This window comes from Mobula hypostoma, chromosome 1 (assembly GCF_963921235.1).
Source record: "Mobula hypostoma chromosome 1, sMobHyp1.1, whole genome shotgun sequence".
In the NCBI taxonomy this organism is placed as follows: domain Eukaryota; kingdom Metazoa; phylum Chordata; class Chondrichthyes; order Myliobatiformes; family Myliobatidae; genus Mobula; species Mobula hypostoma.
In genome coordinates, this window is record NC_086097.1 from 139006307 (window position 1) to 139032068 (window position 25762).

At 41.9% G+C, this 25762-nt stretch overlaps 1 protein-coding gene across 2 annotated transcripts in view; it reads right to left on the reverse strand.

The window, feature by feature from the left end:
• Positions 1 to 9726: 9726 nt before the first annotated feature.
• nudcd1 (NudC domain containing 1) overlaps positions 9727 to 25762 on the reverse strand; it is a 189632-nt gene continuing 173596 nt past the window's right edge. Inside the window, exons 9-10 of one of the 2 annotated variants that reach the window (XM_063056793.1) lie at positions 23946 to 24102; positions 9727 to 13665 (exon numbers count right to left, since the gene is read on the reverse strand). In XM_063056793.1, coding sequence (XP_062912863.1) covers positions 13367 to 13665; positions 23946 to 24102 — 456 coding nt within the window. In that variant the 3' untranslated portion in view covers positions 9727 to 13366. The remainder of the gene's footprint in view (positions 13666 to 23945; positions 24103 to 25762) is intronic. The other variant, XM_063056784.1, reaches the window with a different exon arrangement.

A 25762-nucleotide genomic window follows, 5' to 3' on the forward strand; every position in this document is an offset into this window, starting at 1 on the left:
GCAGTCAAATTATTCTGCTGAACAGTTTCCTCAGCAGAAATAACCCCTTCACCTCAACATCATCATTATTTTGGATTTTTTAATTAACTATCACATTATCTCACCAGATAGTGGCAGTGCCCCTAATTAACAGCACAAGGTCTCTTGTACCAATGGAATGTTATGTCCACCAAACTCAAGTTCAACTGATCAGTCTATTATTACATATTTTAATGCAGCAAAATTTTTTAAAAATGTATTTTTCCTTTCTGCCTCTAAATATGACCTCTACATCCTCCTGGTTCACCATCTTTCTCCATGAAGTCGGTGTCTACAATATTCAGAGTCACACTGCAGTCTCACTTAAGTAGGAGATTGTGTGTACATTGTGTGAAGAAAAGGTGCCTTTGAATATTTTAGGAAAGACATGTTTGAAGTGCAATCACTGTTTCAATGTAGGACAGATAGTAGGTAGGCTTTGCACACTCAGCTGAACAACAATGTTCACTGATGATGACTGAAGATTAGCCTATCTCCAGGCTCCTCAATGGTATCGTAACATCCATCGAAGAGCCAGAACTAGAGACCCTCCTCACCAAGTTTTGACTCCAAAGCCCACAGTCACAGTCACAGCCAACAGGAATGTCAGCATTTTCAGAAATATATTATTCTCAGTCAATGTTCCCTTGACAACATTATGATGTCAGGCAAATCATATCTTGGTCTTCTATTGGCAAATATACAAGCCATGAGATAATCCAGTAACCCATTCACCCAAGTAGGGTGACAGCTTATGCCATGCTCTGAATGTAGTGATGTACTAACACATCAGGCAGGGAATGACGTCTGTTTCTTCCAACCTACATAATTGCCCTATGCATTGCGACTCAACAATTGCACTGAATTTGTATCTCTGTATAGTCGCATTCCAAATAAATTCCTTCTCCAAGAATGTGGTGCTAACACACTAGACAGCAGACATTGCCATTTGGTGGAAGGGGTAACACTAGTCAGCATGTTGAAATTGCTCTCTCCCATTGCACATGAGGCTCAGCACTTTTTTCAAAATTCTAGCGTAGTTGAGATTGATGTTTTATGCACATGAACGAAGGATTTCAGTGATGTGCACAGTCTGAAAGAGTTTGGAAATATTTAGCAGCAGGTTCCCAATTATGATAAAGAAATGGTTTTGATAGGACATGCCTCTGTTTGCTCATTATAACACCTCCTCGGAGTGAAGAGATCTTTGTTATTTTATGGCCAAAAACACAAACCTGTTTTTCTCCAGTGTCTTTGGTAACTTCAGTATGTCCCTGAGCATTTCACAGCTGAAAACAGCAACCACCTTCATGCAGTGGTTAATTAAAGCACAACAAGCATGCGGTAAATTTTGGATCCAATACACAGCTGAAAACTGCCTTGTTCTCCTTCAATAGACTAACTAACTTCTCACTGAAGGGTCTTTGGTAAAACAGAATGATATACAGTTTATCAGCTCACTTGCATTATAGCTTTAAGCATACTTTTCCTGACCACTGAGATTAATTGTACTCATCCTCCACCCACTGCTTTCAAAATCTCCATGTACCTTCTGTTACTTTCATTAACTCCACACTCCTTATATTCTCTCCACTTTTATTTTATACCTTAGGCAAACATTTTTTGTTGAAAAGTAAGAAGCAGCTTTTATACCAAAGGTAGAAAACTGCATTTACAATAATTTCGAAGTGGAATGTAATGTACTGAAGGTTATATATTAGCAGGGTAGTTAATTGTGATGTGTCAGGCACAGGGATTTTACAGTTACCATTACTGGCTTAATGCCAGCATGAGGAAAAATCCGGGCAACTCTGGCAGACATATTATTTCCTTGTTCCTGGAACAGTAAGAAATTACAACAGGAAGCAGTCTTATTTGATGAAATGGCACCAAGAAATAATGAGCACTAGGAAATGTAATGGGTTTCTGTGGCAAATAGAACACTGGGGTCCAAAGGACAGGAAGCTTCTGAACAGGGAGTCAGATCTCCAGACACCCACTGTGAGCATACAGCCCTTCAATACTTCATAGATAATTTGGCATCATTGAAGAATTACACCCTATGTTTTCACTACACCTACAAGAAAATGGAAAGATGGGGAGGAAGTTGAAAGAAAAAAACTGAAGATCAAAGTTTCTCTAATGCTGATTGCTTATTTGGACCTCAGCAGTCAGTTGTGAGTGACTAGAACTCTCACAGCTCTGGATCAGCCAGAAACCCCCAAGGGAAATCTGAAATATGGCAAACACAGGAATAAATCTACAAATGGTTCTTCACAAAGCTGAATGTCCTGCTTTAAAAGCTCATATCAGAAAACTGCAGATCCAACAGTTTCCACCTAGTGATCTCAGTGCGAGGAGAGGTGTGCAATTCTCAGAAACGTGCTCCCAGGAACACGTATCTCTGTACCAGCAGTTAACATTTAGAAAGTTGTTTTTTTTTAAAAGAATGAACTTATTAAAAATGAAAAATTATCTTAACCTTAATCTAGTTGTTTTCAGCTAAGGCTTTTGTTGGGAATGTCCTTTCAATTAATGTATAGAAATGTAATAGAAAGCAGACATGCATTCAGGATTTCTTTTCTTATAGTTCCTGTTGAAAAAAATTACCTGCTACATAAATACAACCAAACTATCTAATTATAATTCACCACACAAGGCAGAGGTAGGACCTGCTCAACAGAACAACATCTATTTGCATTGAGTTAACAATTCCGCTCATGCTTTGTAGGAGTGTCATGAAACAAAATCTGACTGCATCCAGTAAGGTTTAAGAAGATTTAGTATAAACAGATTCAAAAAGCAGATTTTAAAGAGCTTTTCCAGACAGGCAGAAAGAAAGGGAGATATTTCAAAAAGAAAGACATTTGTGGACAGAATCCCAAAGTTGAGAATCTGCTGAGTTGACGGCACACCCACCAAATCCAAGGATCCAAGGGTAACCAGGAGGCTTGAGATAGAGGAGTGCAGGTACCTTCATGATGATAAAGCTAACTAATATCACAGAGATAGGGAGGAATCAACAACAGAAAATCATGAGAAGTTGAGGCATTTCTTAATGGGTCAAGACAGAGCTAACTGGTGAATGAGCTTCAAACAGCTGTCAGAGGGAAGGTGTCATTGGATTGAGCAGGAAGTTCATGACTGTGTCCAAAGGCTTCAAATTCCCAGTACTTGGATGGAGGAAAATCAGTTAATCTGTAGCACCTTTTGAGGGTGGGCGAGGCTAGATTGGGGAGGTTACACAAGTCTCCATAATTATTAACACTGGGTCGATATTAATAACACTAACACACAGAATTAGGCTATTCAGCCCATCAAGTCTCCTTTGCCATTCCATCATGGCTGATTTATTATCCCTCTCAATATTTCCTGTATGCTTCCTGTAATACCATCAAGGACTTCCTCCTTGATGGTAACAGTGAGAAGAGGACATGTCCTCGATGATGGGAGTCCTTAATGATGGATGCCACCTTTTTGAGGCATCACCTTTTGAAGATGTTCTCGATGTTAGGGAGGCTAGTGCTCATGATGGAGCTGGCTGAGTGGACAACTTTCTGCAGCTCTTTCCGATCCTGTGCAGTGGCCCCATCATACCAAAAGGTGATGCCACCGGTTAGAGTACTCTCCATGGTACATCTGTAGAAACTTGCGAGAATCTTTGGTGATATACCAATTCTCTTAAAACTCCCAATTAAATATAGCCACTGCCATGTTTTCTTTGTAACTGCATCAATGTGTTTGGCCCAGGATAGATCTTCAGAAATATTGACACCCAGAAACTTGAAACTGCTCGTCCTTTCTATTGTTGATCCCACCACGAGGTCTGGTATACGTCCTCTCAATTTCCTCTTCCTGAAGTCCACAATCAATTCCATGGTCTTACTGACGATGTGCAAGATTGTTGTTGAGACACCACTCAACTACTCTGCACTGCTGTCACAGAGGGTTTAACATATAAGCGCTAGAGACAAAGCTGAAAATTTGCAACACAATCCAGTCAGGAGTGTTGAATTGATGATTGGTCTCAGCTTCCTCTGGAATTCTCCATCATTACAGGAACTAGTCTCCAGCCAATTCTGTTCATCCAACATGACATCTAGAACACTGGGTACAGGAAAGGCTATGGGAACAGACATTCTATTGCAGAACTGAAGATCTACAATCTGTAACTAGCTGTGCCTCAAGCCAAGCTCTTGATAAATGTGCACAGATAAAACCCAATAAACTGTGCAAATACAAAAAGAGAAGAAAAAAAACCCAATAATAATAAACAAATAAGTAATAATTATCGAGAATGTGAGATGATGAGTCCTCGAAAGTGAGTCTAGATCAGCAATGGGACGAGTGAAGTAATCAACTCTGGTTCAAAAACATTTTGGTTGAAGGGTAGTAACAATTTCTGAACTTGATGGTGCAGGTCCTGAGGTTCCTGTATCTTCTTCCTGATGGCAGCGGCGTGAATAATTCATAGCCTGGATGGTGGGGGTCTTTGATAATGAATGCTTTCCTGGGACTCAGTGTAGGTGAGCGCAGTGATGGGGAGGCCTTTACCTGTGATGGACCGGGCTATATCCACTACTTTTTGAAGGCATTTCTATAAAGGGACATTGGTGTTTCCTTAACAGGCTGTGATGCAACCAGCAATATACTCTCTACCACACATTTATAGAAGTTCGTCAAAGTTTTAGATTACATGCCAAGTCTTCACAGACTTCTAAGAAAGTAGAGGTGCTGCCGTGCTTTCTTCGCAATGGCATTTACATACAGGACCCAGGACAGATCCTCTGAAATAATAGTACTGTGAAACTTAAAGTTGTTGACCCCCTCCAACTCTGATTCCCCCATGTGGAATGGCACATCAAACTTCCATTTCCTCTTTCTGAAGTCAATAATTTTCTCCTTGGGTTTGCTGACATTGAGTGAGAAATTGTTGTGGCACTATTCAGCCAGATTTTCAATCTCCCTCTTATATGCTGATTCATCACCACCCTTGATTTTGGCCAACGACAGTAGTGTTGTTGACAAATATGTCATTGGTGCTGTGCTTAGTCTCACAGTCAATAGACAATAGACAATAGGTGCAGGAGTAGGCCATTCGGCCCTTCGAGCCAGCTTTGCCATTCACTGTGATCATGGCTGATCATACACAATCAGTATCCAGTTCCTGCCTTATCCCCATAACCTTTGATTCGGCTATCTTTAAGAGCTCTATCCATCTCTTTCTTGAAAGCATCCAGAGACTTGGTCTCCACAGCCTTCTGGGGCAAAGCGTTCCATACATCCACCACTCTCTGGGTGAAAAAGTTTTTCCTCAATTTCGTTCCAAGTGGCCTACCCCTTATTCTTAAACTGTGGCCTCTGGTTCTGGACTCACCCATCAGCGGGAACATGCTTCCTGTCTCCAGCATGTCCAATCCCTTAATAATCTTATATGTTTCAATAAGATCCCCTCTCAGCCTTCTAAGTTCCAGAGTATACAAGCCCAGTCGCTCCAATCTTTCGACATATGACAGTCCCGCCATCTCGGGAATTAACCTTGTGAACCTACGCTGCACTCCTTCAATAGCAAGAATGTGCTTCCTTCCAGTCATAAGCACAAACGTATAAAGTGACGACAGTGGACTAAGCACACAGGCTTGTGGTGCATCTGTGCTGAGGGAGATCGTGGAGAAGGTGTTGTTGCCAATCTGAACTGACTGGGATTGACAAGTGAGGAAATAGAGCACCCAGTTGCATAAGGAGGTATTGAAGCCTAGGACTTGAAGCTTATTGATTAGTTTTGAGGGGATGATAGTATTGAATACAGAGCTGTAGTTAATGAAGAGCTTCCTGATGTATGCACCTTCCTGTCCAGATTTTCCAGGACTGAGAGAAGAGCCAATGTAAAGGCATCTGCTGTTGTGACATTAGGCAAACTGGAGTGGATCCAAGCCACTTCTCAGGTAGGAGTTGATATTTTTCATAACCTACCTCTCAAAGCACTTCATCACAGTGGATGTAAGTGCTACTGGATGATAATCATTGGGGCAGGTTATCACGTTCTTCTTAGAATCTTAGGACATGCTCAGGACATACTGTAGGACTTCACTCACCCTCAGCAATGACCTTCCTTCCATCAAAACATCAGCCGTTCAGTAATGATTGTGCATCAACAGCTCCTCAGCAAGTAAAGCAGCCCACATCGCTATGCAGCAACACCGAAGCAGCATTCAAGCACAGGCTGATAAGGAGTAAATAAGAGTCAAGAAGTGCCAGGCAACAGACATCTCCAACAAGTGAATCAGGCAACCTAGTCTTGGCATCCAAAAAATATATATAATTGACAAGTCCCTTGCTATTAATATTCTGAGAGTTATCATTGACCATAAGCTTAACTTGACAAGCAATTTAAATAAGTGGCTGCAAGAACAGCTTAGAGTCTAGGTTTCTTGTGAATGACTATCTGAACAGTTCAAAGCTGTTTCCCCATCCGCACAGCACAAATCAGATGTGATGGAATAGCCTCCATTTGCCTGGATGAGTGCAGCTCCAAAACTCTCAAGGTGCTCAACACCACCCAGAACGGCCTACCTAAGGATTACACCATCCACCATTCATGCCCTCCATCACAGCACACTGGCTGCAGTGTGCATCAACTTAATTGTCCAGATTTCCAATAACCTTAATCTCCATCTGACACAGCAATCAAAGAGAGCTCACTCACCCCACCTCCTCAAGCATAAACTAAGGATGGGCAACAAACACTGGCCTTCTCAGTAATAACCAGGTCCTCCAAAAATGAATCTACTACGTAAGCTCTATGATATGAATGCAGACTCCCAGTATATCCTTGCTTCCTTCTTCTCTTATATATGCAGATGAGCTTCCCCTTATTCTTCTCCATTGATACTCCATCAGTCACCCCAACCTTCCACATTCTCACGTCTGCAAAGAACTCACTCAAATCCTTTTCTTATAGACCAGCTTATTTGCAGCCTGAGTTCAAGTGAGATCTGTGAAGAGCTGCCAGATGACTCTGTGCCTCTACTTCACTTAGATTTTCATTTCTCAAATGTTAGTCTGACCTCCATGATCCATGCCCACTACATTTGATTATCACCACTGCAGGAGCTGCCCAAACCTCCAAATTTAAGACAGTTGGAACTCTGACTCCATCAAGCAAATACATTGATGACTGTGTCTTGCAAATGCAGAAGCGGCTCTTGTGGTGCAAACTGAAGAAGGCTTACTGATTGAAAACAAATCACAACATAACCCAAATGATTAAAACCATGCAAAGCACTCCTGCAAGAACTGAAGGGGTGGAATGAAACACAAGCCAGGTAATAAAATGGCAGACTCCAAATGTGCCAAACCATTCCAATAATCACTGGCTAGTGTGGTCATGGTGATTTCCACAGTGTGAGACCAAAGGTGATTCAGTACCACACCAAAATGAATGGCACCTATGAACTAGGATTGATGTTTCACCAGGGCACAAAAACAGTTGGTTTACACGAACAAAAGTCAATTAAGTTTTTGTCTTGCCAATTTTTCTTTGAAAACATAAGAGTGTGGAGGCTGTCTACATTCACACAGAGTGTATTAAATACAGACATTTCAGCAACACTGACAAAATTCCTTATTATTTTAACCCATTATGAGCATGTGACAATCAGTTATTGCCAGTCCCACACATCCAAGCTACAGTGGCTTGACAAGATACAGCAAAGGGCACTTAAGAGACAACAATGTTGTGAAATTGAGACATATGCTGTCCCAATGTTGAGGCTCAATTTAGGAAAAAATATGCATTTCTTTTGAGACAGGGCATTTACGAGTCATTTTGATTTTATTTCATTCAGCTACTTTGGCAGGGTACTGCACAGTGAGATCTAATTGGAGAGGCAAGATTAAAAGAGAAATGAAAATAAAGCCTATTGGGATTGGTGGATATTGGTTAGAGGAAGAAATTTTAAGAGCTTTCATGTCTATTCATGGAGCAAGCATGGGCACATTACACAGAATTTAACATCAAAATGATAGGACAATATTTCCAAACATATTACAGATTCTTACCACTGTGACAAAGAATAAATTGCATCTATTTAAACTATGTACATGATGATCTAAGAACAACCTCACCTGAAGCATAAAGCCCTGGATACTTTAGTAGGTTAAGTCATGCAACATTCAAATATGTGGGATGTGTATGTATCATTTTGTGCTGAGATTCAAATAATTTTCACTTATTGTCATTGATGACCATACTATGTCCCAAAGAGGTTACAGCTAATGAAGTATCTTTGAAGTGTAGTCTCCTAATGTAGGAAGCATAGTGACAAATTTGTACATAGCAAGCTCCCACAAACAGCAATGTGAAATATTGACAGATAATCCATACTTAGCTATTGATTGAGAAGCCAATTTTGTCCCAGATCACTGAGTAGAACTCCTCTGCTCTTTAAAAAGTACCATTATATCTTTCACCTCCACCTGAGGGACAAACGGGACCTTTATTTAATAATTTCACCTAAACTTGGCATCTTCATCAGTGTAATCGTCCTGAAGTACCGCCCATCCATCATTGCAGTACTCCCAAGGCATTGCCAATGTTGTCTCCTTGTGGTACTGCTTCCACATCAATGCACTGATTGTGCTGTACCCAATGTACATTCTTCAGCGCTCTCCCTCCCAGTGTTGCCTCTTTCACAATGCAATACTCTCACAGTAATGCCTTCTTCTCGACTACCTCTTCTCGAGCATCTTCTTCCTTCCAATAATACAGTCAGTTTTACTACACTATGGGACTAAACACACTACAGAACCAGTTAGTGTTTGCCTGCAGGGTGGAAGTAGAGCATGCGTATCTTCTGACTCAGATATGTATGTGCTTTCTCTGAGCTACAATCCTCACCCAAGGGAAACTGCCAACCATTTATTGCCAGGTTCATGTGTCTGGTTCAGTGGCTTGTGGGTCTCAAGCACCTTCACAGCCCAGTAAGATGCAGCAATGCAGGAATAAACATCAATAGCACCCAGGCCACATGAGTGTGTTGGAAAGGTTAATAGTTCAAGCCAAAGAGCTTTCATATGATGACAGGTCATTGGCTGGAATGTTATGTTTCTGTTTCTTCAGATGCTAACCTGAAGATTTCAAGCTTTTTAAATTTCAATTATACAGCACCTGCTGCTTCCATTTAGCTATGTAACATATACAGTAATTACATTTCAGAAGCACCTCATTATTGTTTGACTTCATTTTATGTACAAACCCTTTTGAACTCCTGAAGTTATTGTGATGTAATAGTTTGTAATAGCCTATTAATGTCCCGAAATCAGACCCGATAGAGGTTAGGATAGGAGACCAGGATTTACATCATACCTTTCTACTTTCTCCGGATGTGTCGACAAACTTATGTGCAAGAGACTAACTGTGCAAAAATGCAAGCTACTATTACTGCACTCCTGAGGGACTTAATGTGCGTACACCAGTGAGCCATTGTAGACTATACTATTTCAGTAGTAGTCAAGCCATTTTGTAGAAGTGACAGTTACTCACTACTCACTTATGAAGAAGGTTGGAACATTTTCACAAGAGTGTCTTGACAGCCTCCATAAATTTCTCTAACATCTGTTTAGATCTAAAACTTGGTAACTGGCACTGTTATCTTCAATGTACGGCTTCTTGTGACTCAGCTGGAAATCTTTTCCTGGAGGTTGAAGAGATTGATAGATCGTACAAATCAAACATGGCATGCCCCTGGTTTATCGGAAGCTGTAAATCAAGTTTGTGAACAATGTATGATATGTATTTTATTAAAATCCAAGGAAACTAGTGAAGGTGGACAGATCTTACTCCATCCCCTGATGGACCGTTCTTGTATTTACAGGTGGACTTTGTAGAATTACCTCCGTGTGAAGGATAGAAATATGCATTGCTCATTATTGATATTTTTATTCCATGATGGGTTGAAGCATTTCCTTGTAGAAAGAATGATGCAATTACAGTGGCTAAATATTTATTGAAGGAAATCACCCCAAGGTTTGGGATCCCTTGGACACTGTCTGGCAACAACAGTACACACTTTACTGGGAAAGTAACAGTAGTATGCAAGGCCTTATAGATTGGCCAACATTTCCATTGTAGCTACCATCCTCAGTCGGCAACCTCAATAGATGAATGGAATGATTAAAAACAAGCTTGGTAAAATGTATGAGGAAACTTCATTAAGGTGGAAACATATTACCTTTGGTCCTTATGACAATTAGGGCCACAGCCAATAGATCCACTCAGTTGTTCCCCCACAAAATCATAATGGGACAGTCATTGTGCCTGACGTCTGATGCACCACGAGGAGTTAAGTAAACTGACATACATAACTTGGATGAAAGGATGTTGGCCTAATGTGTATTCTTGACAAAAAGTAGCACCAAGTATCAACAGGTGAAGGAAGCACAACAACCGATGGCTGACACAAAGTGTCGCAACGTAGAGCCTGGATATTACATGGCTGTCTGGACATCTAAGAGGAAGAATTATTTGAAACCTCGGTTTTAAGGACCATTCTGGGTACTGGTGGTGACTAATATAGCTATCAAGGTAAGAGGGAAACCATCGTGGATACACATCTCGCACTGTGAGCCAATAAAAACAAGAACCCTCAACACCACACTGATCGCCCTGTTCGTACTGGCAATGCTGGAACTAACTGAAGTCTTGGTATATACTTGGCGTGGCCAAGTGGTTAAGGTGTTTGTCTAGTGATTTGAAGGTTACTAGTTCGAGCCTTGGCTGAGGCAGGATGTTGTGTCCTTGAGCAAGGCACTTAACCACACATTGCTCTGCGACGACACCGGTGCCAAGCTGTATGGGTCCTAATGCCCTTCCCTTGGACAACATCAGTAGCGTGGAGAGGGGAGACTTGCAGCATGGGCAGGACAGGACAGACACGGATTGCCATTATGAGCGCTTTAATGGATGGCACGTTCCCCACTTTAAGCATGATTGGCATAGCCAGAATAAGTATGAAACTGTCCAGCACAGTGGCCAAGGGCATTGATCAGATAACCCGTCACTGCACTTGAAAGGGCAAGGACCTCTATCTGAGCAGCAGTAAAGGCACATGCATGGAATTGACAAATCTCACTACTCCGTGTCTGCTGAATGGCACTTATTGGGTATGTGGTTGCCGTGCATGTTTCCCGAGTAGGAGGGGAAGTGGAGGGCTGCTGGTTATCTTGCCTAATTAGTCCCCCACAAATGACAGTTGGCATCATTACCTCACCATCCTCAGCACCAAAGATCCATTACAGAGGCAGAGAGATTCTGAATGATGGCCTTTCTGGAATGTGGGACTGTGAGATTGCCCTGGGAACTGATTAACGTAACTTCAGCTTTGGAGAAGTTAGCAAATGAAACTACATTTGCCCTTGATTACGTCCAAGATGCCGGCAGAACTAATGGCTGTTTGTACAGTAGCAATGCAGAAAGAATGCTATTATACTCAGGGAGGAGGATAGTGACCATTCAAAGCGCTGGGAGGATGGTGGGCAACTATTCTGTACTATGGTATAACTTAAGCACGAGGAATTCTGCAGATGCTGGAAATTCAAGCAACACACATCAAAGTTGCTGGTGAACGCAGCAGGCCAGGCAGCATCTCTAGAAAGAGGTACAGTCGACGTTTCGGGCCGAGACCCTTTGTCAGGACTAACTGAAGGAAGAGCTAGTAAGAGATTTGAAAGTGGGAGGGGGAGGGGGAGATCCAAAATGATAGGAGAAGACAGGAGGGGGAGGGATGGAGCCAAGAGCTGGACAGGTGATTGGCAAAAGGGATATGAGAGGATCATGGGATAGGAGGCCCAGGGAGGGCAAAAAAGATATGAGAGGATCATGGGACAGGAGGCCCAGGGAGGACAAAAGGATATAAGAGGATCACGGGACAGGAGACCCAGGGAGGCAAAAGGGATATGAGAGGATCATGGGACAGGAGGCCCAGGGAGGGCAAAAGGAATATGAGAGGATCATGGGACAGGAGGCCCAGGGAGGGCAAAAGGTATAACTATTGGTATTATAATAATGTTTGATAATTCTTTTATGAGTTTTGTGTGAAATAACAGGATGAAGGAGAGAATATTAAAGAAAGGAATGGGTATTCATTGAAGTGGACGGATAAAAAGAGATAATTCTTAGAGAATTATTAGACACTTAGAGCTTTGAAACCGCATCATTGCTATATACGTATATACATATTTCAATTACTGTATTTGGTGAAATGTAGAGTTGTCATGAAATGACAAAAAGGAGGGAACGTGAAAATGTATTTTACTTGTAGTAACAAAATGGAACCTGTATTGTACCAGAGTGCTTTGCTAATTGTGTTCATGCAACATTATACTGATGGATCTTGAGTATATGACAAAATGCAGAAAGACAAGCAGATTATGTTAATGGAAGAATGCCAAGAACACTGATTATGCAGATGTCCTTGAACTGAAGCTAACGTTTAGGTATAAAGGAGTGATTATGTGGTCCTTTTTCTCCCCCAAAGCTATCACCAGCTCTTCTGCAGTGATGGTCTTCCCTTTCAGCAAGTAAAATAAGCGCACTTCTGATTGATCCAATCTGAGTTAATTGTTGTTTGCTATAAAAAGTAGCGAAAGGTGCTTGACACTGACATAGTCCTTAATGGGCACGGGGGTCACAGTTTTTGCAAAATCAAGGATCTGTGATGTATACCAGTTGTGAGGTGCTCCAAGTAGTATAGGAATACCAGAAAATATTGGTAATGCTGAGCAAGTCAGGCAACATTTGCACGCACAGGTGCAGCATTACCTTTACAAAAGTTCCGTTGTTAATTCTGTTTCTCTTTCACGAGCTTCTGCCTGACCTACTAAGAATTTTTAGCATTTTCTGGTTTTATTTCAGATTTCCAGCATCTGCAGTTTGTTTTTTTTAATTTTCAGCCCCAAGTAGTAGCTAGACTAATCTCTGGGTCTTGAGAGGCCATACATCATACTCTGAAGAGGTACAGACTCCACAGATACATTATTCTCTACTCTGAGGCAGCAGGGTTGCACACAAAGCATTTTTGGTGCACAAACTGAAACTTCATATTTGCATTTCAAAGTGTGAAACCACTTTTAATTATGCATCACTAAGATGTGCAATTTAAGTAACACAATCTGCTGCATTTGTGCAGTGATCTGCTGAAAGGAATAAAGCCTGTAATAATTCAGATAACCAGAGCTACATGAACAGATAACAGCATGTGTTTTGTAATTATGGAAAGCTTATCTAAATTAGAACTGTAACAAATGGCTTTACATAGAGTCCCAAAGCCTGTGAATTATCGCAATGGTTTTACTGAGGGCCATCAGCATTTACTTTAATTACAAACAAAGTTTTTGTTGTTAAAACAAACAGCCTCTCATTTGTAGCTTGAAAGCCCAATACTGGGTCATTGGTTTCCAAGTTTGCAACCTGCTGCTTGGCAACCTGCCCTACATGCCTGGCTTCCTTTCGGTTGTACAGCACGGTTTGGACAGGTGAGGGCTGACGATAGATGAAGACCCGTCGGAAGCATTCACACAGAGCAGCATACGAGTGGTCAGGAGCACAAGTGCCAAACTTCTTCTCACGCTTGGATGCTTGGACATAGCCTGAAACAGGGAAAGGTTTTACTTTGATTAAACATTGAACTGAAAAGACTTACATATCTTCAGAATATCCAACATGCATTCTTTGATGTCTAGGCTCTGTTGCAATGAGCGAATGATAGCAGCCAATGTGCACCCAGTAAACTTCTAAATTAGCTGAGACAATGATCCAAATTCAATCTCTTGTACCATTGGTGACTTATTTGGTCAAGCCCAGACAAACTGAATCTTGAATACACTGAAGAATTGAGCTCTTTGGTAGTCAAGACAATGAAAAATCTTTTCTCCTCTCAGTCCTAATAATTTAATCAGCTTGATGAGTACGACCTTTACTGAAAGCATGATTAGGTGGGAGATAAACACAGCATTGCAGAGACTGGTGCTGGTCCATTGTTTGTCAGTTATATTAATGATCTGCATTATAATGTGGTGAAATGGATCAGCAAATTTGTGGGTGGCATCAAGAAGGGGTAAGGGGTGCAGTTGACAGTGAGAAAGGTTATCAAAACTCACAGTGAGATCAGCTGAAAAATGCCAGATGGAATTTAATGCAAATCAGTGTGAAATAAACAATAGACAATAGGTGCAGGAGTAGGCCATTCGGCCCTTTGAGCCAGCACCGCCATTCACTGTGATCATGGCTGATCATCCACAATCAGTATCCAGTTCCTGCCTTATCCCCATAACCTTTGATTCTGCTATCTTTAAGAGCTCTATCCATCTCTTTCTTGAAAGCATCCAGAGACTTGGCCTCCACAGCCTTCTGGGGCAGAGCATTCCATATATCCACCACTGGTGCACTTAGGGAGGACAAACCAGATAAGGACTTACACAGTGAGAAGGATACAGAGGAATGTGATAGAAGAAAGGGATCTACAAATACAGATCCATAATTTGTTGAAAGTAGCATCACGGGTAGATAGGATTGCAAAGAGCCTTTCGCCAATCAGTCTTCATAAATCAGGGTATTGAGTACAGCGTTGGGTTGTTATGTTGAAGAGGTATAAGATGTTGGTCAGGCCAAATTTGGAGTATTGTGTTCAGGTCTGCTCACCTATTTACAGGAAATACATCAATAAGACTGAAAGAGTACAGAGGAAATTTACAAGTATGCTTCCAGGACTTAAGGATCTGAGTTATAGGGAAAGGTTGAATAGGTTAGAACTTTACTCCCTGGAGTGTAGGAGAATGAGAAGAGATTTGATCGATATATACAAAATTATGAGGGGTATAGACAGGATAATTGCACGCAGGCTCTTTCCACTCAGGTTGGGTGAGACTAGATCTGGAGGTCATACGCAGGTTATGGATGAAAGGTGAAATATTTAAGGAGAATCTGAAGGGAAACTTCTTCACGAGTGTGAGTGTGGAACGAGCTGGCAGAGGAAGTGGTGGATGTGCATTCAATTGCAAAACAAGAGAAATTTGGATAGGTACATGGATGGGAAGGATATTGAGGACTATGTTCCAGATGCGGGTTGATGGGACTAGGCAGAATAACAGTTCAGTATGAACTGTATAAGCTGAAAGGCTTGTTCCTGTGCTGTAGTATTTTATGACTCTAACTATTAAACTCAGCTCTCTTCTCCAGAGGCATACACAAGGGATGGAAAAGGGAGTCACCATTGGCAGAAAAAGACAGTCAGGGAAGGGAGTGATTAGTGTAAAAGTCAGAGAAGCAGGAAGAAAGAAGCTGACACTTGTGAAATCGCATTTACCCATTCAGGCAGACAGATTTCCAAATGTCTGGGCAAGGATGAATCTAGGCTTGGGAAATGTCATATCAATCACGCCAAAAGATGTGACAGGCAATGTTTTTTATGTGTGAGAGCAGACCAGCAAAGAAAACTTAACCAAGGTGTAGCACTGGATCCAATGGAAAGAAGTGATACTACCAAATAATAGGATACTATTTTCAAGTACAGCTTGTTTCTAAAGTTAGTTTTCATTCATGGTTTAAAATTCCTTGAACAGCAATCATTAGAATTCTGTAAGAGTAGAAGGAATTCAGCAGTTCAGGCAGTATCTATGGAGGGAAATGGACAGTCAATGCTTCAAGACAAGACTCTACAACTGGAATTTTCTACAAAATGCATAAACTCACATTCTTCCACCTTATATTCCATCTGCCTTATAGAAGCTCCTCAAAATCTTTCTCTTCATCATAGATCCAGGCCAAAGGCAGAGCCTTGACTTGAAATGTTGACTCCACATTTTCCTCCACAGATGCTGCCTGACCTACCAAGTTCATCCAGCATCTTGCGTTTTGCTCCAGATTCCAGCTTCTGCAGTCTCTTGTGTCTCCATCAGAATTTGGTGATCTTTTAAATGTGGCTGATTATATACTCCCAGTTTTAAATACTCCACCAACACCTTTCATGTCTTCAGCTTTAAAACTGTTGCTGGCACGTTCTTCATTTATTATCCTCAAGATAATGGTGTCAAGCCATTTTTGATAAAATGAAGGTGCACTGAACTGGCTGAAGTCTGGAGTTTTTGGGGATCCCAGGAGGAACCTATTAGGCCTCAAACTCAGGAAGTCCATCCCTAATCCTGCTAAAAACAAAAATATAGGAAATGGCAGGTCTATGTAATTCATTTCTTCCTATCTGCTCTGCCTTTCAAAAACATTATGGGTTATCTTTTACTTCAGTACTGTTTCCCCACACTAACCCCATATCTGCATGATTTCCTAAATACTCAAAAGTCTTTGGAACTATTTTGGATAAAGTGAACAAATGGGAATTCATAGCCAACTCAAGCAGAGAATTTCAGGATTTGCTCTCCTCTGGGTGAAAAAATAAAGCTTATCTCTATCCTGAGACCAAACCATTATTTAGAGATGAAAAGTCCCTGGTTCTATACATTGCAGCTTTAGGAAACTTCAAATCCTCATTTACCCTGTCAGACCCTCTATAGATGTTACATATTTTGGCAAGAGATCATTCTTCTAAAATCTAGAGTAAAGACCCAGACCATTTAATCGTTCTTGAAAGGTCAAATGCCCATGCTAGTTACTACTCTAATGAATTTTATTGCACTTCATTTATCACAAGTATATTGTTCATTAAGCAGGGAAATCAGACACACAATTTCAAATATGACCAAGTCTCTAAACAAGGTCTCCATATTTGTTATCAAATCCTCTTGCAATATTCCCTCTTTATACTGGCCATCTCGCCTCTCCTCCAGTCCTAATGCAGTGTTTCAAACTGAAACATTAATAGTTTCTTCCATCTCCCAGATGTTGCTCGACCCACTAAGTTACTACAACAGTTCGATGGTTTCTCCAGATTCCAGCATCTGCAATCTTGTGTCTCCAAAGCCAATATGTCATTTGCCATTCCAACTGCTTGCTAAACTTGCAGTGTTCATGTACAGGACAGGACACCCACATCCTTCACAACAGCCCTCTCAGACCTTTAAAAATAAATCTTCCACCTTTTAATTTTTTTTCTACTAAGGTGCACACCCTCGCATTCTTCCACATTAGATTCCATTTGTCTTTCCATCTTTCCTCCTGCCCTTTAAGAAGCAATAGTTTTAGGTCACAGTTTCTAATGTTGGTTTGAGTAGTTGGTGGCAATTTTGTTTGATAATGATCTCGTGTAAAAGCTTGGAAATTTTACCACATTAAAGATGCTATATTCATTTATGTTGTTATAGTTGGATAATCAATGGAAGGGAAATTAACAGCAATTAATCCCAGGCCATCCGTGAAGAAAGACCAAAAGTGGGCAACATTTCTAAGTAATTTAATGAATTGTTAGGCCACAAAAGAATGTGCACATTTTTCAGATTATTCAACATATGAAGGAAAAGATGCTGTTGTCAGCTCATCTAAAAACTAGTCCAGCTTTCAGTTGAACACAGAAATCAAAACAGAACACCATTCCAGCCTAAAGAAAAATGAGTTACAATTTACAGTACCTGAAAAATTCTGGTGATGTTTGAATCTTAGGGTAGGAATTGAAATTGCAATTCTTTTTACTGAGGTGAAGCAGATTTGCTGCCACAGATCAACACTGATTGAAGGAAACATAGAAACATAGAAAATAGGTGCAGGAGTAGGCCATTCGGCCCTTCAAGCCTGCACCACCATTCAGTATGATCGTGGCTGATCATCCAACTCAGAACCCTGCACTAGCCTTCCCTCCATACCCCCTGATCCCTTTAGCCACAAGGGCCATATCTAACTCCCTCTTAAATATAGCTAATGAACTGGCCTCAACTGTTTCCTGTGGCAGAGGATTCCACAGATTCACCACTCTCTGTGTGAAGAAGTTTTTCCTAATCTCGGTCCTCAAAGGCTTCCCCTTTATCCTCAAACCGTGACCCCTCGTTCTGGACTTCCCCAACATCGGGAACAATCTTCCTGCATCTAGCCTGTCCAATCCCTTTAGGATTTTATGCGTTTCAATCAGATCCCCCCTCAATCTTCTAAATTCCAACGAGTATAAGCCTAGTTCATCCAGTCTTTCTTCATATGAAAGTCCTGCCATCCCAGGAATCAATCTGGTGAACCTTCTTTGTACTCCCTCTATGGCAAGCATGTCTTTCCTCAGATTAGGGGACCAAAACTGCACACAATACTCCAGGTGTGGTCTCACCAAGGCCTTGTACAACTGCAGTAGTACCTCCCTGCTCCTGTACTCGAATCCTCTTGCTATAAATGCCAGCATACCATTCGCCTTTTTCACTGCCTGCTGTACCTGCATGCCCACTTTCAATGACTGGTGTATAATGACACTCAGGTCTCGTTGCACCTCCCCTTTTCCTAATCGGCCACCATTCAGATAATAATCTGTTTTCCTGTTTTTGCCACCAAAGTGGATAACTTCACATTTATCCACATTAAATTGCATCTGCCATGAATTTGCCCACTCACCTAACCTATCCAAGTCACCCTGCATCCTTTTATCATCCTCCTCACAGCTAACACTGCCGCCCAGCTTCGTGTCATCCTCAAACTTGGAGATGCTGCATTTAATTCCCTCATCTAAGTCATTAATATATATTGTAAACAACTGGGGTCCCAGCACTGAGCCTTGCAGTACCCCACTAGTCACTGCCTGCCATTCTGAAAAGGTCCCGTTTATTCCCACTCTTTCCTTCCTGTCTGCTAACCAACTCTCTATCCACATCAATACCTTACCCCCAACACCGTGTGCTTTAAGTTTGCACACTAATCTCCTGTGTGGGACCTTGTCAAAAGCCTTTTGAAAATCCAAATATACCACATCCACTGGTTCTCCCCTATCCACTCTACTAGTTACATCCTCAAAAAATTCTATGAGATTCGTCAGACATGATTTTCCTTTCACAAATCCATGCTGACTTTGTCCGATGATATCACCGCTTTCCAAATATGCTGTTATCACATCTTTGATAACTGACTCCAGCAGTTTTCCCACCACTGATGTTAGGCTAACCAGTCTATAATTCCCTGGTTTCTCTCTCCTTCCTTTTTTAAAAAGTGGGGTTACATTAGCCACCCTCCAATCCTCAGGAACTAGTCCAGAATCTAAAGAGTTTTGAAAAATTATCACTAATGCATCCACTATTTCTTGGGCTACTTCCTTAAGCACTCTGGGATGCAGACCATCTGGCCCTGGGGATTTATCCGCCTTTAGTCCCTTCAATTTACCTAACACCACTTCCCTACTAACATGTATTTCCCTCAGTTCCTCCATCTGACTGGACCCTCTGTCCCCTACTATTTCCGGAAGATTATTTATGTTCCTCCTTAGTGAAGACAGAACCAAAGTAATTATTCAATTGGTCTGCCATGTCCTTACTCCCCATAATCAATTCACCTGTTTCTGTCTGTAGGGGACCTACATTTGTCTTAACCAATCTTTTTTCTTTTCACATATCTATAAAAGCTTTTACAGTCAGTTTTTATGTTTTCTGCCAGTTTTCTCTCATAATCTTTTTTCCCCTTCCTAATTAAGCCCTTTGTCCTCCTCTGCTGAACTCTGAATTTCTCCCAGTCCTCAGGTGAGCCACTTTTTCTGGATAATTTGTATGCTTCTTCTTTGGAATTGATACTATCAAAGGACGGACCCATGAAGTGCTAATACCAAATCTGGGGCTTTGTCTGGTTTGAAGGTCAAGCTTTAAAGATCAGACAGTTTCTAGAATAAACACACAGATCTCCAGGCTCACAGTTGGAACCAAGATGAGGAAAGAAAAAAGCAAAATAGTTACGAAATGCTTAGCAGTCTGGAATTGAAGGAGCAGATATCATGAATAAAGAGCCCAGCTATGAGGGATTTGAAAACAAAGACAAAATTAAAAATCTCAGTACTGCTTCCCAAGTTTTCTGCACAGAGGTATGGTAGGTACAACTTGGACATAGGCTTCAGAGTTTTAGATGACCTTGAGATAATGGATATGCAGGTGTCTGAGTGGAATGTCATCTCATGATGTAACAAAAACAAAGGTGAGAGTTTTAGCAACAGGTGGGATGCAACAGAGGCTGAGTCAGACAATGTTATGAAAGTGGGGACAGGGAATGTTTTCCATGGGGTTGTTCTCAATCCAACAGTAAAAATAAACATACAATATATATTCATTGTAATTACCCCTTTCCCAAAAACAGCTCTTCTTGCTGATGGGTCACTAATCTGATATATATCCCATTTTACATTCATGGAATCAAACGGTACAGAAACTGGCCCTTTGGGCTACTATGTCCAATCTGACCATCTAGTACCCGTTCATGCTAATCACATTAGCCACTATTTGGTCTGTAGCATATTTGGTTTTTCAGTGCTCATTCAGGTAGTTAACATTTGACAGTACCTACTTGCACCAGCCTCTCAGGCAGTGTGTCTACATTACAGCTACCCTCTGGGCCAAAAAGGTTCATCTCAAATCCCATCTAAACTCTACTCAGTACTCGCGTCCTCTTGTCTTAGTCACCTCTGCTATAGGGAAATGTTTCCTGCTATCTGCATTAGCTATACCCCTCAGAATGTTTTATACTTCTTAACAGGTGTCCCCTCAACCTCCTCTACACCAATGAAAACAAGCCCTGTCTATCCTATCTCTCTTCATAGTGGAAATGCTTCACCACAGGTAAGACTTTGATGAATCGCCACTCCACCCTCTCCAATGCCATTACATCTGCCCCGCAGTGCGACAACCATATCAGCACACGGTACTCCGACTGTGCCTTAACCAATGTTGTATCAAGCTGCACCACCAAATTCACTATGTACTTGAGATGGCAACCTTAATGCAAAACTAATCCAACATATAAAACTGAATAAATAAAATCATGAACTGCATTCTTCTTCTAGAGCAGGCTGTTGGGTTTATGGATGATTAAAATGAAATACTATGCGTTGCTGAACTGCTCATGGGGAGAAATATAGCCAATGAGCTAGACAAAGTAAACCTGCCGTGGACTCATTACACAGAGGAATTGAACCAATCAACATGGCTGCCTTAGGTGTCATCAACTTATGTTCTTGATATAAACTAACACATACCTTTCTAAACACAAGTGATTCTGAAAATGCTAGAAATCCAAGCAACACGCCACACACACACACACACACACACACACACACAGAGCTGGAGGAACTGAACAGGTCATGCAGCATCTATGCAGAGAATCTGGCCTCTCCCCATCTTCCTGCAAGCATGACAAAGTTCCCTTTGTCCTGACACAAAGGTTGGGGGTGTTGTGGATAGTGTGGAGGCTGTCAGAGGTTACAGCGGAACATTGATAGGATGGAAAACTGGGCTGAGAAGTGGCAGATGGATAATCCAGATAAACGTGAGGTGGTTCATTTTGGTAGGTCAAATTTAATGGCAGAATATAGTATTGATAGTAAGACTCTTGGCAGTGTGGAGGATCAAAGGGATCTTAGGGCCTGAGTCCATAGGACACTTAAAGCTGCTGCGCAGGTTGACTCTGTGGTTAAGAAGGCATACGGTGCATTGGCCTTCATCAACCGTGGGATTGAGTTTAGGAGCTGACAGGTAATGTTGCAGCTACATTGGACCCTGGTCAGACCCCACTTGGAGTACTGTGCTCAGTTCTGGTTGCCCCACTATAGTAAGGATGTGGAAACCATAGAAAGGGTGCAGAGGAGATTTATAAGGATGTTGCCTGGATTGAGGGGCGTGCCTTATGAGAACAGGTTGAGTGAACTCGGTCTTTTCTCCTTGGAGCGATGGAGGATGAGAGGTGACCTGATAGAGGTGTATAAGATGATGAGAGGCATTGATCATGTGGATAGTCAGAGGCTTTTTCCCAGGGCTGAAATGGCTAGCACAGGAGGGCATAGTTTTAACGTGCTTGGAAGTAGGTACAGAGATGTCAGGGGTAAGTTTCTTTACGCAGAGAGTGGTGAGTGCATGGAATAGGTTGCCAGCAACGGTGGTGGAGGTGGATACGATAAGACTCCTGGATAGGTACATGAAGCTTAGAAAAATAGAGGACTATAAGTAACCCTAGATAATTTCTAAGGTAAGGACATGTTCAGCACAGCTTTGTGGGTCGAAGGGCCTGTATTGTGCTGTAGGTTTTCTGTTTCCTTACCTACCACCCTACGAGCCTCCATATCCAGCACATCATTCTCACTAACTTCTGCCATCTTCAATGGAATGCTATCACTAACCTCATCTTTTCCTCCTTCCCACACTTCGCTGTCTACTGGGATCGATTTCCACATGACTCCCTTGTTTACTCATCCCTCTTTACTAATTTCCTTCCTGGCACTTATCCTGGCAAGCAGGTCAGGTGTCAGCCCTGCCCCTGCATCTCCTCCCTCACCACCATTCAAGTTGAAGTTCAAGTTCAATCATCATTCAACCATACATGAACACCCATCAATACAGCCAAACGAAAAAGTGTTCCTCCAAGGTGCAACACACAGTATCAGCAATCCTGCACAGTACAAGGTTCATATAGCAGATATAACACAGCAAGTAAACATACAGTCTCACAAAAAATACATGTATATCCTAAGTCCCTGAGTGACACATTCTGCAAATTGATGGTGCTTCGTGTCATCTGCAAGAACAAGCAGTTCTCAGCAATCCATAGACAAATGTACCATGCACTCAATCCAGCTTGCCTTCCCCTGACCAAACACTAGAGAGCAGCACCAATGGGAGAGGGCAGCCCCCAATCAGCATGGACACCACGCTACAACACCTCTGGCATCTCCTCTCCCGGACTGCTATAACAGGCAAGCCTGCGACTTGATGCCTAGTCCCTGCTATAACCCAGACCACACAGCTTTCCGCTGTCTGTCTCTCCAATAAACAAAGTAAACGGATTTGTAGTATTTTACATTACCAATGTCCAACAGGGCCTTGTGATCACAAGAGAAACATCCAACACAACCACTCGCTGTTAGAACACACACAGTCTACAGTTACAAACTCCGATGCTTCTCTGTAGCAGACAGTAATATGATCCGTGCCAAGTATATCTCCTCCACTTCTCCACCAACAAGCAGCTCACTGATGTGGCAGAACTGCAGTACTTAAAATTTTTAATGTCCAGCATTGCCTTGCAATTGTAAAAAAGACATTTAAAAAAGGTAAAAACAACTTTGGTTGACCATGAAGTGGCCGCTATCTTACTGGAGGGAAAAAAAAAGTCCTCCAGGTATGGTGACACTTCACCTGTGACTGTTGGGTTTACCTACTGCATCCAGTGCTCCCGGTGCAGTGTCCTCTGCTTTGGTGAGACGCAGTGTAGATTGCGGGACCATTTCATCAAGCACCTTCTCTCCATCCGCCACAAAAGGCAGGATTTCCCAGTGACCAGCCATTTCAATTTGATTCCCACACCCATTCCGACATGTCACAATGAGGTTACTCTCAGCTTGGAAGAGTAAAACCTCATTCCATCTGAGTAACTTCCAACCTGATGACATGAACATTAACTTCTCTGATTCCCAGTTACATCTTCCCCCACCAAACCTTTTCTTCTCCTTTTCCATTCCCCATTCTGGTACCCTTCTTACCCCTTCTCTTCTCCTCACCCGCCCATCACCTCCCCCGGTACCCCTCCTCCTTCCCTTTCACCGCCCAGCTTCCCACTTCACCAATCACCTGTCAACTTGTACTCCTACCCCTTCCCCACCATTCTTATTTCTAGCTTCTGATCCTTCCCTTTGCAGTCCCAATGAACATCAACTGTTTCTTCCTCTCCATAGATGCCTCCTGACATATCCTTCCTAAAAATCACTAATACCTTGTAACACAAGCTGGGTATGAAAGGGCTGGTGCACTAGTGACTGTTCTTCACTTACCCAGTGCATTGAACGTCCCAATGTGCTCCCACATGTCCTCTTGTTTTGTGTGCGGCTGCCACAGAAGTGCATCGACATCATGGCGCAGGCACAAGCATGGCATTTCGGCTGGATTCACCACAGCCGTGAACAGGTACTGATGGCTGCTCAGATTCACCTGAAACCCAAAATTAAAAACACGCTTAAACATTACTACCTTGGTAATAGGAAGGGAGAGGTGGCTTAGCTGCAAACAGCAAGAGTTCTCAGGAAAATTAAAGAGCTTATGTTTTATGCTGATACAGGTGTTGCACCAATCCAGTTAATGGAAATTTGTCTTTGCAGATTTCACAAAATTACCCCCTAAAAATGTGAGATACGGAATAAAATTTGTTCTATAGAATTTATGTAGGGAAATGTAAAAATGAGTAACCAGTTCTCCTAAGCAAAGCAATAATTTCTGTTTTTGTACTGGTGTGTCTATATCTCTGAGGTACTATCAGTTAACAATGATTTACATATTTTGCTAAACATGTTCAAAAGGAAACCGTACTGGTTGCATTTTCCACTTAACTACCTGTTCCATACGACCAGTAGAACCCAAAAGGCAGTATGACCACAGCAAAGTGCTTTAACATAATTGCAACTGATAATACGTAATGTTACCATTTCTTTTCTACAAAAATGGGCCTGTAATATGCTGTAGATTTCTATGATTCTATGAAAATGATTTAGGTATTGAAACCCAATACAAACAAGTGATACACACAAATGATATTAAACTAGTACAGCGAACAAAGCAGCTGCCAGAGGCCTTCACAAGAGTCAAATATAATCTGCAATAAAATAAGTCAAAGGCAGCTGAAATTCATCACTGATTGAGCTCAGGCTGCTAGCCACTGAAAGACAAACCAAGTATCACAAGTACAGTGTAGGTGAAACAGAATCGGATCAAGACAGATAAGAATCATTAGTGAAGGTGTTAAAATGCTGTGGAGCAGCATAATAATGGTGCATGGAGTAATAATTATTCTGCTAGATCAGTCAGTGAGTATACTGGAAGAAGTCTTCACATATGATATCTCACTTGGCCAAATTGCTCCCAAAGTAATATGTTCAAATTCAGCTGAAAAGCCATGGCCCTTCAAAGCCAGGAGACCGGTTTCCAGCAAAATGGGGTGTGAGAATCTGATTTGAAAGTAATTGACTAAAGAAAACCTTGCGTATTACATCAAGGGCCAGAGATGTTGCAAAGTCCAGAAGAAGATGGTGCCAGTGAACAACATGACCAACGGTGACATCCTCCATACGGTTCACAAATCTACTTCTTCCACATCTCCTTTTTCTTTCAGGTGTGGTTCTGCTGCTGTTGGAGCCTGAGATCTAAATTTTGCTGGTCGATTGAGCAATCTGGTGCTTTACTGTCTCTGTGAAGGTTCCAGGAAGCATTGAATAAAGCATGCAGCCTTGAGGCCAAGAAGCCTAGAGACAGGGTGTGAGTGCATGATTGACTCCATTCGTCACCAATCTCACCAATTAAAGCACGGGGGAAGATTGATTCCATTGAGACGAGAGCAGGTGTTCAGCGCCGTCTGCCAGCCTCTCTCTCCCTTACGCTTGCTGTTCCCAAAGGAAGATTCCTGCATTCGAACTGTCTCTCTCTCCCACGATGTTGTTGGAGGATGGTGCCAGGCAACTGGGTCTTCAGCAAGTTTTAATTTGCGCAGTTTGTGGATTGCACTCTGTGGTTCATGATATGATGCGTTTCTGGTTGCTTTTTTTTTGTTGCTATTTTGGGTGGTTTTTGATTGCTGCAGCCTGCACATAGTGAACACTCA